The sequence below is a fragment of the Oryzias latipes genome, chromosome 20 (assembly GCF_053564925.1).
Source record: "Oryzias latipes strain Hd-rR chromosome 20, Olatipes_Hd-rR_3.1".
In the NCBI taxonomy this organism is placed as follows: domain Eukaryota; kingdom Metazoa; phylum Chordata; class Actinopteri; order Beloniformes; family Adrianichthyidae; genus Oryzias; species Oryzias latipes.
In genome coordinates this window covers 24,030,666-24,047,694 of record NC_136256.1, presented here as the reverse complement: position 1 = coordinate 24,047,694, position 17,029 = coordinate 24,030,666, and the positions used below count along the sequence as shown (strand labels likewise).

Genomic DNA, 17,029 nt, shown 5'->3' with positions numbered 1-17,029 from the left:
CAAGAAATTAATATTTTCTTAGATTCTAATTTCTTTCAAGAGACATTTTGTTCAGTTATTTGTTTAGGATCAAATGGACATTGTGCGTTGGGGTTTTATCTTTCCTGCAGCTGGAGGCTGTCAGTTTTCCATTAGTGCAAAGAGTGAGTCATTTTAATAAAGGATCAAGGCTAGCAGAAACCAGAAAAACCAGCCTATTCACATTTCAATTTGCCAGCCCTTGAAAAGATGCTGCGTCACTTTTGATGACGACATTCTGTTCTCCTGACGCACCAGTCATCTCTCTCCCTGAGAGGCGCTGTAGGTAAATCACAAATCAGTGATAAATAATTGAGAGAATCCCAATGCAACCAACCAGCATCTGGGCTCCTTTGATCCCCTGAGCTAACTTTAAAAAAAAAAAATTGAGCAAACATCATTTGATTTTAATCATGTGACCTGTTATAGCATTTTTTTTTTCAAGGAAATGCAGTTTGTTAAGGATTGGCAGCCATCCCTGTAAGCCTTTATTTAAAGGTTACTGTGAAGCTAAGACCTTGTTTGAACTAAGGCTGGAAAAACGTCATTTGAATAATGATTGTATTGAATAGCAAGTAGTGTCTAGCCAATGGAAAATTTGCTGAAATGGATTTTGTTGTGCATCAACACTCCAGTGCTTTTCCCTCAGTGTTGTGGAGGAGATTGTTAAAATTCTGTTCAGCATCTCTTTTCTGTTTGCTGAGGTTTAGCAGTGCTCAGAATCCCAATACCAACTCCTGAAAACCCCACTGCTTGTTAGAGCCAATCTCCAGCTGCAAGGTCATGTTTTGTTCTGTAACTTTAACAAGAAGTATTGTGGAAATATTTCATCTATTAAAAACCCAAGTTATGAGTGGAATTTTAGATTTGAAAAAAAAAAGACGTATCGGTCTAGCTATAAGCAAGACAATCATTCTTACTCAAGTCTGAACACAGAGATCAGGCTGAGCCTGGAGTACTACAGAAATGTAAACTTTTACTGCTAAATATTGATGAGTTTGATCGCCCTAAGCTTTAAAGGATTCTGCCTCAGCTTATTGAAGCTCAGCTGATAAAAACAGGTCTCTTTGACTCACAAATATGGAAGCATAACTGAACGTTTTGATGGCCGAGATAAAATATGACAAGGCTGCTTATCTCTAGTAACCAGTCCAAGAAGAGATTGCGCTTCTGGATCTTTTCATTACAGCTGGCTAAGAGTCATTTCCTAGAATAGCCAGACAAGTTGGAAGTGGTTGATGTACCTCTTAACTCCATCCATTTTGCCTCAGGCCTCTGTCACAGACCAGATACCAGAATTGACAGTTTATTATTTTTTTCTCAAATAAATAGTTCTCTAAACCAGCAGAACAGGCCAAAACCTGCTGCAGTGTGACGAAATATATTTTACTGCAGTGCAGTTGAATCTTTTTTCTTTCAGCAAAGCAAAGCATATTAAATAATAAAATTATGTCTTGTGCACACTCATCTTAAATTCAAATTTCACTAAAGTGATTTCAAACACAACTTTAATTTTAAAAGCTATTCAAAGATCTGCTTTCTGACATAAACACATCAGTTTTATATTGCACATTTTAACTTAAAGGTAGTTCTTTTTGTTGCCCAACTCTCATCAAAACTGAAACCGGGAAAGTGAGTAATATTGGTTGTAGTCTTCACTTAGAGCTGGTTTATTTTTCCACATTCGAAACAAATTTTGGTTTCGTGTCAAAAGGTTTTCCTTTTTTTTTAACACTAGAGGTAAAAGAAAACATGAGATTGACAGAATGGGGCTGTAAACACCTGTGGTGACACTTTCCAAACTTTACTTAAGACAGAAAGCAAAAAAGAAATGATGCAATCAGATGATACACTGGAAAAACAGCCCCTAAAGAAATAAGTTTAAAGGAAAGTCTTTAAGTCAAAAATGTGGAACTGGTGTAAGAAAAATTGTCTTTTTATTTTAGGAAAAAATTGTAGTTAACACATTTTTTAACGCTTTAACTGCCTGCTCAACCAAATCAAATAGTGCATTTTAAAAAAGATTTTAAGCTTTCTTAATGACAGACAAGAACAAATAATATATTAAAACGTTAATGATGTGTTTTATTTGGTAAAGTTGTTAAAGCATTAAATTAAGAGTATGTTTGTATTGAAAAACTTCTTCTAACTTATACTTTTTTGTGCATTCAGTTGCTGCACAGCTTATCTTGTTAAGGTTTTGCTTTCAGGTCATACAATCCCAAATGTCTCCTTTCAAATCACTATTTGGAATTTTTTTTTTTCTTTAGTCTTTGTCATCATACTATAATGTGTACCAAACTAACTCAACCCCTCTCAGTAAAGGTCACAGTGTGTTTTTTCACTTCTCTGGGGATGTCCGACTCATCCCGACTGATCTAATGAGGAGGCCAGCTTCAGACGGCTTGCATTGAGTTCAGGATTTAGGAAATTTTAAAGGTGCTCCTTATCCAAAGTGTCAATAACAGCTTTTACTCTGCCATGACCTATTGACAGATTTCTGACAGCAGCTCACCCCATCTGGGTGCACGGCGTTGTGAGACAGCTGAACAAGCATTTGGTGTCTTATTTGCAGAAGCCTGTTTGTGTCAACAGCTGCTGTGTCAACAGCAGATAAATTGATCAGCATTGGTTTTGTGCTCTAATCTGGTGTGGGATGTTAGATGATACCTCTGATTTCTATTATGAGCAGCAAATACTTTTAAAACAAGCTTTTAGTCAACGAAACTGTCAAGCAGCTGCGATAAACAGATTCTCAGTGGGTAGAGGGAAGTCTCCTTTGGAGTCATGTTGTTGGATGCTGTCAAGGCTGTTGTGACAGGAGGCCATTTCCTTTAACAGATGCTCAGAAGTGCGTTGGAAGCAGAGGAAATAGCCAAAAAATGGTGTCAAACTGCTGTTTAAATAATCCATCTCACAGGGCTCTTTCCTGCTTTGGTTCAAGGAGATTCCAAGAGATCTAGGTCAAGGAGGAGTTGTTCAAAACACATTTTTAGGGAGAGAATGTTTTTTTCCACCCCTTCAGTGGTTTTTTTCACTCATGAACAACATTACGTTTTTAAGAGGAGTGAGTGAATCGATGATCTGATAAATATTCCATGCTGGGGTACGTTGGGTTTAGATCAATAACTGTAAAAGAGATGGACAGTAGACGGTGTCCTGTGACTTGGTGTTTGGAGTTGATGGCTGCATGTTAAGCAACAGGCTTATACTTATTTGTGTGCATTTTTGAGAAAAACATAAAAGAAAATGATCATTTTCATGAATGTTTATCCTCGCCATCATCCTCATGAATACAACCTCTAGCCAAAAAGATTTTGAAGCCAGACTTTGAGTCTCTTTATTTGTTTTATGAAGGCAGACAAATCCCGAAATTGTGTTGCAAAAAATGCCTTTAGTGGTTATTGAGAAAATTGATTAATTGACGGGTTTATTTCAAGCAATTTAAGCTATTTAAACAAAGGGGGAAAAAAGACAAAAATGAGATCTTTTTAATCTAGTAATTCATAAAATTGATTAACAGGGGTGAAATTATACAAGTTTGCTTCCTCCCACTCCCTTTCAACCAATTAATCAAACTCCTATTGACTAAATATTTAATAGTTTCATGTCCTATCCTGTTTGCATAAGAGTTAATGTGTCTCCTTATGATTAAGAATAAGAATTGAATTATTTACAAGTGTATGTAGATGTAAGTGGATGTATTTACCAATCAATGTCACGGCTAATTATCCTACGTTTGCCATACCTGTGTACTTTTGCTGTTTGCATATTTCTGCTGTTTGTTTTTGCGTTGCCTTCGTTTTGAAGCAAGCTTCAACCTGGAAGTTAATTGACAGAAACTAGTCGGTGCATCTGCTGTTTGCATTTTAGCACCAGCTTGTCCAAGTCTGACCTACATGTTGTTACAGTTATGCTTGAGTTGTTTTTGGCTCCAATGCAATCTAATGGTTCCTTAGCTGAAATAAATTTGATATGGTGTTAAAATGAACATTTTGTTCAAATTGGAACGTTTGGGATTATAATTGAGAGTAAATTAATTTAATTAATTTTAGGCTATTTTTAATGTCTGGGTTATTTTTGCTGTGAATTGTTGGTTAAATGATAGAATGTAATTTGGCTAAGGTTTTTTTTTTTCTAAATTCTGGTAAATCCTGTTTAAAAGCATGACATGGCATTGCTGGAACAGTGCTTGTCGTTTCTTTCATACAGCTGTGACAAAATGCGTTTTATTTGTCCCCCTCTGCATCGACCTGATATTCATCACCTTTTGACACGTGTGAAATCATCTTTGAAGAAGAAGGCAGGGCAGCTCGTTTTCACCTTTTTTTCCTGCCGCTTCAGAGTTCAAAATAAATGGTGTTTGGAAACGGGTCAGTCTGAAGGTCACCTCCATCTTGGCAGAGCCAAGTTTTGTAATGAGGACAACAACACAGTAATGAGGATTCAGAAAGCTGCAGGTTGAGCACAAGACTTAATCAATACTATTTCGGCTGTGATTAAAGAAATAATGTGCCTGTTTTGTCGTTTGGAGCTGCTGATTTATACTCCATACCGGTTTTAGTGCAGCAAGAGGGGAACTGGCTGTGAGAAGGAGCCAAAGGGAAGAAAGAGTCGGTGAAAGTTTACATATTTTTTAGAACACAATTTTTTGTATGACTTTATTTGGCCAGGAATTCAAATAAGGGTGGCTAAGGAGTAGCTTCAACTGCAAAGATGTGTAAATGGCACAATTAAGATGGAACATAGTGGTTTCTTTAATTCCTTTTCCGTTTTGTGAGAAATGCACTTTTTCTGAGGCTGAGCTGGAGCTCTACATAGATAAACTTTTATACTCATGTTGGTCGAGGTCATATTAGTTTGAGCTCCTCAAAGCACCAGAGAGTGAACGCTCAGACTCCTAACTCCCTCTGATTCTGTACTTCAACACTCACTCCCACCTCAGATAAAGGGAGAAAATCCAATGTCTAAATTACTCAGCGCAAGTCAAAGAAAAGGTCAAGATAGTCTATTTCTGAGTCCTGCATTGCCCATGGTGTTGCTGCCATCTTTAATTCATGGCCATCGTCTGGGCTGTCACCTGGAGCTGGCAGAACTTTGAAAGAATTGTTTGATTATAGTCCTCCAGGTTTCAAGTGGTCTCATATCAGGTCCGTTCTGCTCTCTTCTGTGCTTCAGCAACTATAATCCTACGTTGTTAATTACAAGTGTTGTTTTTGCCCAAAAAGGATATGTTGTTAAATTCCTGTTGTTCTGCTAAAGTTTATTTCGTAAAATAAAAGTGGTGATCAAGGTAAAATGTAATTGTGAATAGTCAAAGATTTTTGTTTTATTTGTTTGTTCAGCAGCTGAGCAAACAGATAAGAGCTGAGGACATCTTGTGTTGAACCGATTTAACTGTTTCAAAAGCAGGGATAGTTAGCTTTAGACACATAAGGGGTCTATTTGTATGAACCCCTTCTGTATTTGAGGCAAAACATTTTTTATAATTTTTTTTATTTTGTGTTTGGTTTGTCCAAACGAAAAAATAATTTATTTATTTTTGGTTAGCAGTTGTAATATTTCATTTCTATAAGTAAGTCAGTCAAAACTTTTAATATTAGTCTTCTTTAATATGTTCCTTTATCGCCATATTAAGCTGTGGGACTGTGGAATTATTTATTAGTTATTATTTATTATTAGTGGTCATCGAAATATTTATAATACCTGTAAAAATAATGAAGCATTGTCATTTTAATTTTTCATATAGCGGGTTTATAGGGACCAATTTAAAAATTGAATCTGAAATCACCTACAGGCTGTAGCCATTTGATTTTAGCTTTTGTGCTCTTGAATCCAAAAACAATTTTTTGGGGGGGGAAATTGCACATTGTCATTTTACCAATTTGGGCTACTTCTGACGTAATTTTAATACGAATATTTAAAGTACTAGAGTCAGTAAAAGAAAATGCTACCTTTGAATAAAAATGAAAAATTATTGGGAATTTTTGCATTTTTGAAAAAAATAAAAAAAACTGTTATTCTTATTCTGTTCCAAAATATCTCTTCGATTTTTAATCTCAGCTTTTTGTTTTGACATTTTTTATTATTTTGCCTTGGTTTTTAGCTGTTCTTTTTAAAAAATGTACCGTTTTCTTACTTTAACAATAGTTAGTTGGATGCAATCTCATATTAACACACAAGACAAAAACAAAACCAACAGATTATCATCTGTTCTATTTAATTTTTTTTTTTGCATAAACAGCTGTGCTAACACTAAATTCTTTTTCAATAAACATGGGGGATAACAAGTAGATGATAATTTTGAATTGAGCTCAGCTGCAAACTCGTGACATTCAGCTTTTAACGTCAACAACCCTGCTGGAGCAAAAGAGCTCGAAGGCTTTTTTTTATTTTAACAAAAGAAAGAGGGCCTTAATGACGCAAGCTGTTTAAATTTGCAGACAGGGTGTTAAGCTAATGCTAATTTGCTTGAAGGTGATGTTATCCGCTGTTTCTGCTCCAGCTGCAGATTCCCTTGTAGTTTTATTAGTGTTGTCAACTGATGCAATGTTTTAAAATGACTTTTTTGGCTAGTGGTAGAGGTGTGCACCATTAGAAATTAGAAATGACTCAGGCGTCCTTGGAAGTGGATTGTATTTATGGTAAAAGATACACTGTTGGTCCCAGAGGGTGAATGAAATGTCTTTCTCTGCAGCGAGCTTTGGGAGGGGCCGACCACCTTGCCAGGCTTCCAGCACGCTCCTTGGCCTCTCAGACATTGCAGATGGTGCAATGGCACTGACCAGCTACATGTGACACAGAAAGTGGCACAGACCTCTTGCTCAGCCTTGGCTTTCGAATCATTGGGACATATTTAATGTTTCAGGCAAGGTCAGCCAATCACAGTCAGGTTGCTCAGACCTAAATCCATGCTGAGAACCATTATTAAAATATTGCAGTGGTGACTGTGAGATCAATATGCTGCTATTATTATTCAGTTAAAAGATCCGAGTCGCTCAAGTGTATCTGTTTTATTTTTGTCCAAAATGGCCTTTAAGAGTTTTCCCCTCCTTCATGATTAAACGTCCCTGAGGAAAGATCTTGACGCCGTTTTATCCCTGACACGCTGTGAGATTTTAGCTGAAGGTTAAGAGTGCTTCAGTGTCTGTGCACTCGCCTCCTTGTAGAGCCTTGCTGCCCTCAGTTACAGTTTAAAGTGCAGGGGCGCGCTATGAGGAGGAGTCATGTGCTGCGTTGGAGAAAGATGCGAGCCACTGGGAAGTAATCAAAATTCTGTGTGCATTCATTGAAGAGTTTCTTCTCATTTCCTGTTGAGTGGAGCTGTATGCGTTTTTGTCTTTACCTCGCACACCACCGCAGTCACAGCGCTGATGAAAAACTGTCAAGTGACTCACAGCATCCACCCAACTGATCCATCTGGATTTTCCCTGTATTTATAAAGTGGGTCAAACGGCATCTATTTTGGGAAGTGGACCTTCTGCCCATTTGGAACACCTGCAGATCTCTCCCACTCAGTGAGGCTGCTAACATTTATTTTTGAAATTAATTTATCCCATTATTACTGACCTGACAATCCCTTTTATGCCAAAAGATGGCCTACAAGTGTGACTACGTTAAATTTAAATTGCTAAGGGTCCTCACTCCTATATCTTTATTAGGAAGAAAATGCATCCGTGTCATATGGAAATTCTAAATAATGTCATTAATAAAAATTAATTTCAAATATGAAGTTCCCTACAGTTTCTTAAAGGTTTCTAGAGACAATTTCTGAAATGCTGCAGTTCAGTATTTTATGAATTGCTTTATAACTTGTGATAAACAGCATTTTTTTTAGAGTGGCAGAAATAGTTTTACCTACATCCTACCTACCTCACATCAGAGGATTGCAAACTTTGTATCAACATAACTTTATTTATAATGCACTTCACACATTTTAGACAAAGTGCTGTAAATCTAGTATGTGCCAGTAAAAATAAGAATTTAAGGCTAAAAACAAAAGAACACGTTTATAAATGTGCAAATATAACAACTATTCAATTTTTGAAAAAATAACTCTAATTGAACCCGCACTAACCGGTATCTTATGTTGTGAGATTCATTTGTGTTCTCAATGTGGTTGACATGGCAACATGACCTCAGGTCTCCACGGGATTTAGCAGGAATATTATATTAGCGAAATGTGTTTGCTGAAAGTCGAATGTTGCAACGCAGCTGCTCCTTTTGTAAAAATCTCTTCTCAAATACACAGTCCCTTCTTTGCTGCAGCAGCTTTCTTCATCGTCTCCCTTCACACTTTTCTGCGTTTCACAGTTCCTACTGTGATTGCATTTAAATTAAAAGGTGCCATTTTAATAATCCAAAGAAAGGACGTATTATCAGTGCTATCTGGCATGCCTGTGCCGGACTCACGCGCACGCACGTGCATGCACACTCAATTCCAGACCAACTATGCTTGAACAGGTCATTTGTTGCAAGTCATAATTAATATTGAGAGCTGACAAGGCTTTCCAGAGAACCATTGAATTAAGCAGGAAGTGATGAGAAGGTAACATTGAAAGGGTTGACACTAATTGCAGAGGGCAGAGATGCACAGTCAAGAGGGGCCGTGTGAATCCCAGACCTCCGCTTCAAATGAGATCTTCACAAAAGTTTGGTCTCCTCATTGTACTCAACTTCCAGCTAAATTTAAATGTTCTGATCATTTAATAGCTGTTGAATAAAGATTAGTGCTTCTGCTGGCAATTAATGTTGACTGAGAGCTTAAAGTGGGACAAACTTATTTGCTCTGAAAAATGATGTAGGACTTTTCAAAAAAGCCTTTAGAATTGACTGTTTTTAGCAAGTGTTATGGATCATAGTTGAATATGACACTTCTGTACTTTATATTTTAATCATTGAAATACTTTAATACCTTAAAACTGGATCAAAACAAAGAACAAGCTTTAATTACAATATGGTCCTTGCACTCTGAGTGCTGCGGGCCATAAATATATCACAGTTGTAAAATTAATCTTTCTCTGTTTTGAAATATTTGCTGATTTTAAATCTTTAGTCATAACCAGAAATAAAAAAACTGTTGAAAAATATGTTTCGTCAAATATTAATTAGCTAAGTAAGCAATTATAATTTTAGCTGACATTTGTCTTTGGATACATTACTATAAAAATGATCTAATCATTAATTTTAGGCCCAATTTAAATTAGATGTAATTTCAAATAAACCTTTACCAGAGATTCCAGTGAAAACTTTTGGGATGACTACTTCAGTCAGTTTTGCACAATATGTTTGTGTAGCTTTAGAATTTCAAACTGAACTGTCTATAATTAAAATTTCAGCAATAAATGTGAGGAGACTATAGAAAAGCAGTGCAATTTAAAAAAAATGCAGCAGGTCATTGATAACCGCATTCAAACAGATTTTCTATTAGGTTAGAAAGTTTCCTGAAGGTTTCTTTTAACTTCAATGTCTTTATTTCTTTACAATAACAATTTAAAAAGGATTAAGGATTCAAGGCTTCCCACATGGCTATCCTCCTTCTCTTTATGCTTTTGACACAAAGCTGCTCCTTTTCTCGGCATTTTACGCTTGAATCAATTTGTTGGGCAATTTTAAGTGGCTCAACTAAAAGCAAAAAATAATCAGTAAAAAAAGAAAAATCCTGTTTATGAAATGTTTAAAAATGTTTAAACGAGGAATAAATCACACAGGACAAATGACAAAAGACATTTAGATCAAGCTGCATGGCTATTGCTGTAAAAATGTTGAAAGCAAAATGCTGCTTGTAAACCCCAAATACAGTGAAATGAAGCAATAATGATGCATTTATGTTCAATGTTTTGTAGTGAAGTTCAGGTTCAATTTGTTGCTAGCAAAAAAAACCGAAAGTCTTAAAATCAAAGTTGTCATTTAAAATTCCAATTTTTGTGAAATGGATTCAATAAATTTGATATTTCAGAGAAACAAACTTTTAACAATTTGTTTTCTAGATGCTAAAAGAAACGTCCCTAAGAGGTTTTTGGACAACAAAATAAATTTAACTTCAGGAAAATGTTCCTAATATAAATATTGCAGGACACATGGTGAATTAGTCTGAATTTATTTGTAACCTACATGCTGAATGAGAACTGGACCGGGCGAGTGTGACATCACCCTTAGACTCCTTTACTTCCAGTCCCAACGTAATGAAGGCTTCGCCCGAATTCGCTTCTAACTCCCTAACTACTAAAAAACTCTGATGCTGGACTGTCTAGTGCCCTGGATTTTAAAAGCAATTCAAAATAAGTTCTCACTACTTTTGTTTTATTTCTTTTTTAAAACATCAAATATAAAGTTAGTGATTTAAAACATAATAAATATGAACAATTTTACAAAGACTATATATGAATGCACTGTGTTTTGATGTTGAAAACCTAGGTTTACAAAAATAAATCCAAATACATTATTTTCACATGAAAAAGTGGTCAAACACAATGCATTGTGGTCTACATTCGCCAATCTAGTGAGCATCGATGCACACTGGCTTTCCATAGAGACGTCTGGGAAATTTCTAGGGCACTCAATTTATGAATTGTAGATTCGGACAGAACTACAAAATGGCAAACGCCATATAGTGAGTAGTGAAGGAATTTGGATACAATCAAAGTCAATTTCGTCTGCATTTTTTTCGTGACATGGTCGTCGCCATGTTGGAACCAGGCAGTCTCAGTCAACATTTCTATGGCAATCACTCTCACCAATTAGGATTGAGCTTGTTGGATCACTTGACACAAAAACTGTCAAACATTTTGAACATGGTGACCTTTTTTTGGGGCAACTGATTGGCCAGTTGAATAATTTGCACTACAGAAACAATATTATGAAAAAAAAAAATAGGATTAGTAAGAACATATAAAAAAAAATGTGATTTTGGCTTCTTGGGACCAGCGACTACTTCCTGTTTGGAATGTGAGGGGGCAGGGGTCACTCAGTCCTGTTCTTATGTACAGTCCAACACTTTGTGTACATCTCATGGGGAAAAAGTGTTCTCCTTTTTTTTCCCCAGCTGTTTTTGATAGATCTTTTATTGATGAACACAAATAACACAATTACTTGTTCATGAACTAGCAATTGAGGTTGTTTGTTTAGGAAGATCCAGTTGACTCGCCTCCAGTTCAGGACATTCTGCTTTTGCTCCACAGCGTCGAATGACCTTGCATTTATGCGATGATGCTTCACTCTGCATCATTAAATAACCATTTTGCTGACATATTGAAGCCATTACCTCCAAAAAGAATAATGCCCTGAAATGTCCCCTCAGCTCCACAACAAAATTACTTTTCATTGTGTCTGTATAATTAGGTTCCTGCAGTCTGTAGATCCGTCCTTGAAAGGAAAACAGAACAGAGTCGTCATGCAGAAAGTGTCACGAAAGAAAAGTTGGACCAGCATCGATGCTTAAAACTTTCCGTCTTAGCCACACCTGTCCTGATTGTGTTATTTCTGTGTCGATCGATTAAGAGACTCGCCTCTCCAATCTCTCCTCATTATAAAGGAGGTCTGACGGCGCTCCCCTCCTGCTCGTTATTGACCGTCACGAGCGGCTCATTTCTGTCCATCAAGGCCACTGAGCCAACAGCGCCACTACTCATGAGGAGAGGGACAGAAATGATGAAGACAAAAAGCCTTTGCTGTTTGTAGGAGACCAACATAAAATGTTTAAATGTGCAGAATCACCTGTGCTGATCTTCCAGCAGAACAAAGAGTCCTCTGTGGTTTGCTGCTAATCCCCCAAGTGAGATATGAAGGCAGCGAACAGTCGGTTATAATGTTCCTGCCATCTGTTCATTTATTAGTCTGGAACAGCCTTTCTTAGTCCAAGCGTAAAAGTTCATTAATATTCATGCAACATTCATATATGGAAACATTGCCCATGGACTGGAGCTATTAGTGACTGAGACTGCGTAAGAAGAAGTTTCACTAATTGATGATTGATGGCTGAGCCATTAGCAGCGAGGCCCACAGCCAGAGTTAATGTACTACTGAGCTGTACTCTCATGGACTGATGACGTCTTGAAGAAATTGCGACATTTAGCTAATTTTGTGCAGCATTTTCTTACTTTTTTTTTCAACTGGGCTGACATTACCGTGACAAGTGCAGCTGTAATTGGTTTTCCTCTCTTTTTTTTCTGACCTCCAGGGTGTCTGTTTCAAGTTGAGCTCTGCGCCCCCTACGAGTTCTGCGTCAATGGTAAGTCCTACTGAGAAAATCCATGTCCGCCCGTTTCTCCTCATGACACATTGTAAATGTTCATTTACAGCCTTGGTTATTAAGCAAATGATGGCTAAGCTCTTAGGGATACTTTTAACACACAAGTTGGAAATGTATAGATCTGTTTCTTGAACGCTGCTCTGTTAGTGCTTCGGGTTGTTCCTAGAAGTGTTAGATGTTTAACACCAAACTGGAAGGCGTTGGCCTTTTGCGTCTCAAATAGTAATAATAATTACATCCTATGTTGTGAATTAATTTCTTTAAACACAGAAACTGCAGTGGCCATCTTATACTATCCTAATCTTTACTATCAAAACTGAATTTAACTAAACTCTTAAAATCAAAAAATATGTTGTAATTTAAAGATTTAAAGCAGATGGTTGACCTGTAGATCTGCTTTTCAGCTTTCTGCATGTTTCATCCAAACTATGACTGATGTCAGAATAAATAAACCAAATGGTGACAATCAATTAAGTGGAACATGTTCTCATTCATATGTCGTGGTTTCCACCAGCCACAAATGATCACAACCCATCTTGTCATGAAAGATGGATTGGTCTGGCTGACAGGTTGCCATGACAACCTGTTTACCGATGAATCCGAGGGAAATGTCAGACTCGTTCACCGCCATGGCATTCAGTATTGATAATTCATTGATATTGAGGATCTTCTTTATCACAGAGCCATTGAGAAAAGGTTAATGGATTCTCCCGCTGTAGAACGTTTTAGCAAGTGATGATACAGTTACACCTGTATATGGAGAAGCACTGCAGGCTAAGATAAAGGAATAACATATGTTTGTTCTTTTTAGACCACTTCAAAGTTTAAAGTGAACTCCAAATGCATATAAGAGCTAAAAGGATTTTGTTTAAGTTGAGTTTGAAATAGCATAATAGATATATACTGTATATATATAAAAAATAAAAAAAGGGATGTCACAATCCATAAAAATTAATTCCTAAATCATTGGGACATATTTGACAGATCAAAGGATAATTTTAAAAATTTATAACATAATAATAAAAAGTATTTACGCTGTACAAACATGGAGAAGATTGTGCCAGCCAAAGAGACAGCTTGGCTTATTTGGTAGTTTTTTTTCTTCTTAAAACTATGATAAAAGTTAAATGACTTTTAAGCCTTTGGCACAATTTGAACTTATTAGTTGTTGAACGGATTTGGTTCTGAAAAACACAACATCCATTTCAGAGCTTGAGGCATAAATGTGAAAACTAATATGAGCCTCACCTTCTAAAATGAATGTAAAATACTAATTCAATGTTCAAAAAATAAGCTCTATTTTCACTAAATGAGCTTTTAATTTGAAGGGTTTAAATTGTGGTTTGTTTTATTTTAAGAGGAAAAACTGGTAATTTAACTAGGACATATCTCTTAACATATAAAGTTTTTAGTTAGTTACACACAGAATACCTCCCTGCAATAATGAAGTTGATTCTGCTATACATTAAAAAGAAAAAGGGAAAAAAATCAAATTCATTACCAAGATAAAGATTGTCAAACTGTCCCAACAGTGATCATCATAAACCAGATTCTAGAGACAGATCAGACAAATGCTCAACCAGATGCTTTCACATCTGTTTGATTTCATTCTTAATAATAAAGGATCATATAATAAATGGTATCAACGCAAATCTTTTTTTAGTCCAAAGAAGACGCATGTTATGCCACAATAAAAGTTACAAAAAAAAATGCAAAAAAGTTTGTTTTACAGACATTTTAAGGATGGTAAAGAGCCTAAAGAGTTAGTAGGAAGGGTTTGGGTCTGTTGTGTACTAGAGAAATAAATACAGAGCCCTTATTTCCATATTAACCCTGTTTCAGTGGAGCAAGGGAATGAGAAAGCAGCTCGTAAAAGAGTTACAGAGAAACTACTTTACTAAATCTGGAAGCGTAGAAGGAAATTGCTGACAACTCTTCAGATAAATATCTAAAAGGAGGAAAATCTTACTTAATCTGATCACATAAGGCCAACATGAAAGGTAATAAAATAGGTCAATTGTGATTTTCCTCTTCCTTTATTCCCTTATTTGAAAACATTACACTTCTTTAGAACATGAACATGTTTGGTTTAGACCTTTATTTATTGTCAGAAAATTGCAACTGCATTGCCTGAAACGTCTAAGTGTTACAATCTGTTTTTCTCTGGACTCCTGATAAGTGGCAGCTACACCACAGACAGAGGATGGGTGGGAGCAAGTGGGTCTGCCACTTTCTCTCTCCACCACGTCCCTGAAGGAGTAACCTGGTTTATTCTGGGCTTGGCCTGCCGTTTTCTTCTGTTGCCATGCAGGATGGCGAGGGGCAGGAAGGGGCTTGAAGGAGGAGCTTCTTTGGCCAGCCTGACTGAAATTTGCTAGTGAACAGTATTGAAATGAGGCTGAAAGCTAGCTGATGCTTTAAACTCTAAAAATGAAATGTGATGCATTCATTACAAAGAAAAACCTACAGGATAATGCTTGAAAAAATCTGGCAGCAGCTATTAAAAAACAAACTTTTCCCACATGGAACCAAAAGAGGAATCTTTTTTTATAACTTTATAACTCTAAGATAACTTTATAACCCATCTCTGTCCCTCCATAAGCCACATATTTGATACATCTTCTATAGATTTTCAGGGGAATTCTACAGTTTTTTTCTCTAAAAGAACACGTAATTATCTGAAAAAGCATTTATAATTTTAAGCGGCTCTCGAGAGTCTATACCTTACTAGTTTAATAAGCAAAAGCCTTAAGTACACTGGATAAGTGCTGCTCGTCTCCCTGGGGGCACTGGTTTTTTCCTATTAAAAGTCTTAACTAAGAGTGTTGTATTGATCGCTGGATATATTGCCTGCTCTTGGATTTATTGTCATCTTAATACGGTCCACATTGTCCCTAAAAACAAAACAAAAAATAATAAAAATGAAAGATTTAGATGCCCCTGCTATTGATTGGAAGAACATTTTAGTCAACACTTTGCAGAAGCAGAGCTGAAAAGGCAAAATCCACAATTAATCAAAAAGGAAATGCTCAGTAAATAAAGATATCTAATGGAAATGAGAGTAATTGTTATAGAAAGAGGTAAAATTCTACTCATTTACAGTTAAAACTATTAGGCAGCCTGTTTTGATCTATCTGTGTTTTATCTTTATTAATTTCACCATTTACATATGCATGCATAAATATAATTACCATTTCAAAGGCCCAGCTGACATGTTCTAAAGGCCAGAATAATCCGTAAACACTTCATTAATCATATCCTGATCACTTGTGTACCTTTCTTCATTAGCAGATTGCATCTGGCCGGTCTCGCTGTGTTGATTTGAGCCTATCCATTTTCATAAGTTGCTCAGCTAATACACCTGTTCCAATGCAACATAATTTGTCTCCAGGGTCCGTCTGCATCTCTTTCAATGTACAGTCTTTTAGAAACGCTTTGCTGACTGGCTTTATTCTTGGCTCCTGTTATCCCAGAGCATTAGCTTTCACAGTTTAAACAGCTTTAGCGCGGCCAGGTGTCGCTCTATCCGTCACAGTGGGAGGAGAGACGGCGTCTGGATCTGGAGCTCTGCACCTTTTAAAGCTGAAAATCTTCTTTATTCCTGTCTACATGATGCTTATCCAGACACAGCTTTTTTAGGCAACAATGTCATGGAATTGTAGAAATGTGTCCTTAAGGTTTTATAAACTTAGTGATTTGGGAATTTTATAGTTTAGACTTACATTTATTTAAGTTTTAGGAAGGTATTTAATCAGCAGAACATCATTTTGCATTTCGTATGCATTTTACTTCATCTCTAAAACAAATTCTTGGGGGAAACGGTTTTTCTCCGACCTCTCAGCCTCACCATTTGTTGTTTTTATTGCCTCAGTATTGCAAGTACGCATGAAGCTATATTAAAGTGCTTTGTGATCCATCACTCTTCTTTCTCTGGATGGCTCAGCACCTCATCTTGATAAATCAATCAACTGTTACGTGTCTCGGTCTGTCTCGTTGCTAAGGGGAAAGTCCCTAGCAACAGAGAGGGAATTGTCATGGGCCATCTCCATGGAAACCACAGTGGGAGGAAGAGCGTCAAACATTTAGCAATTTTTCCGTCACATTATGTCACCAGGTTTTTCCTCGTTTCTTACATCATTTGACCCTTGAAAACTATGCGCTACCCTAAATCTGTCTTAGACTAGTCAAACCTTTTTTTTTTTCATTAAATTACCAGCAGGAATTTCATGTATTAAAACGTTGGTTAAAATCAACAATCACAAGACCGTTGACATCATTCCATGTGCACACCTCTGTGATGAAGAGTGTCTGTGGGCAGGAAGTGTTCTCCAGCTCTTTTTGAGATCCAAAAATAACTGCTGTGCATTGTTCCCTGTTGTCAGAGTTAATTCTTCACCTGCCGCAAGCTTTTTCTTGTGTTGAGCTGTCATTTATCAGGTCACAGGAGGATAGGGGAGTTGAAATATCATCCTGTTTTGAAATAAGACGCAATGTAGTACCTTTTATTCAGATAAATTATAGAAGAATACATTTTGGACTGATTCTTTTGCAGATGAAAAACATTTTGTAGAGATGTTTTATTTGGTGTAAAGGTGGGATTTTACTCCATATTGCAGAGTGTTACATCACTGAATTCATTTTTTTCAAAGCATATAAATCCTTGGATCTATAATCATTTATTTCACTCTGAAGCATTTTGACAGAAAAATGTGGCATGTAATGCACATTAGTATTTGTGTACATTGTGGTTTCAGACATGTA

At 36.5% G+C, this 17,029-nt stretch overlaps 1 protein-coding gene across 2 annotated transcripts in view; it reads left to right on the top strand.

Moving 5' to 3' along the window:
- ptprn2 (protein tyrosine phosphatase receptor type N2) overlaps positions 1-17,029 on the top strand; it is a 122,983-nt gene that overhangs the window by 2,593 nt on the left and 103,361 nt on the right. For both annotated transcript variants that reach the window (XM_078938187.1, XM_020712453.3), the window contains exon 2: positions 12,197-12,247. In XM_078938187.1, the coding sequence (XP_078794313.1) occupies positions 12,197-12,247 (51 nt within the window). The remainder of the gene's footprint in view (positions 1-12,196; positions 12,248-17,029) is intronic.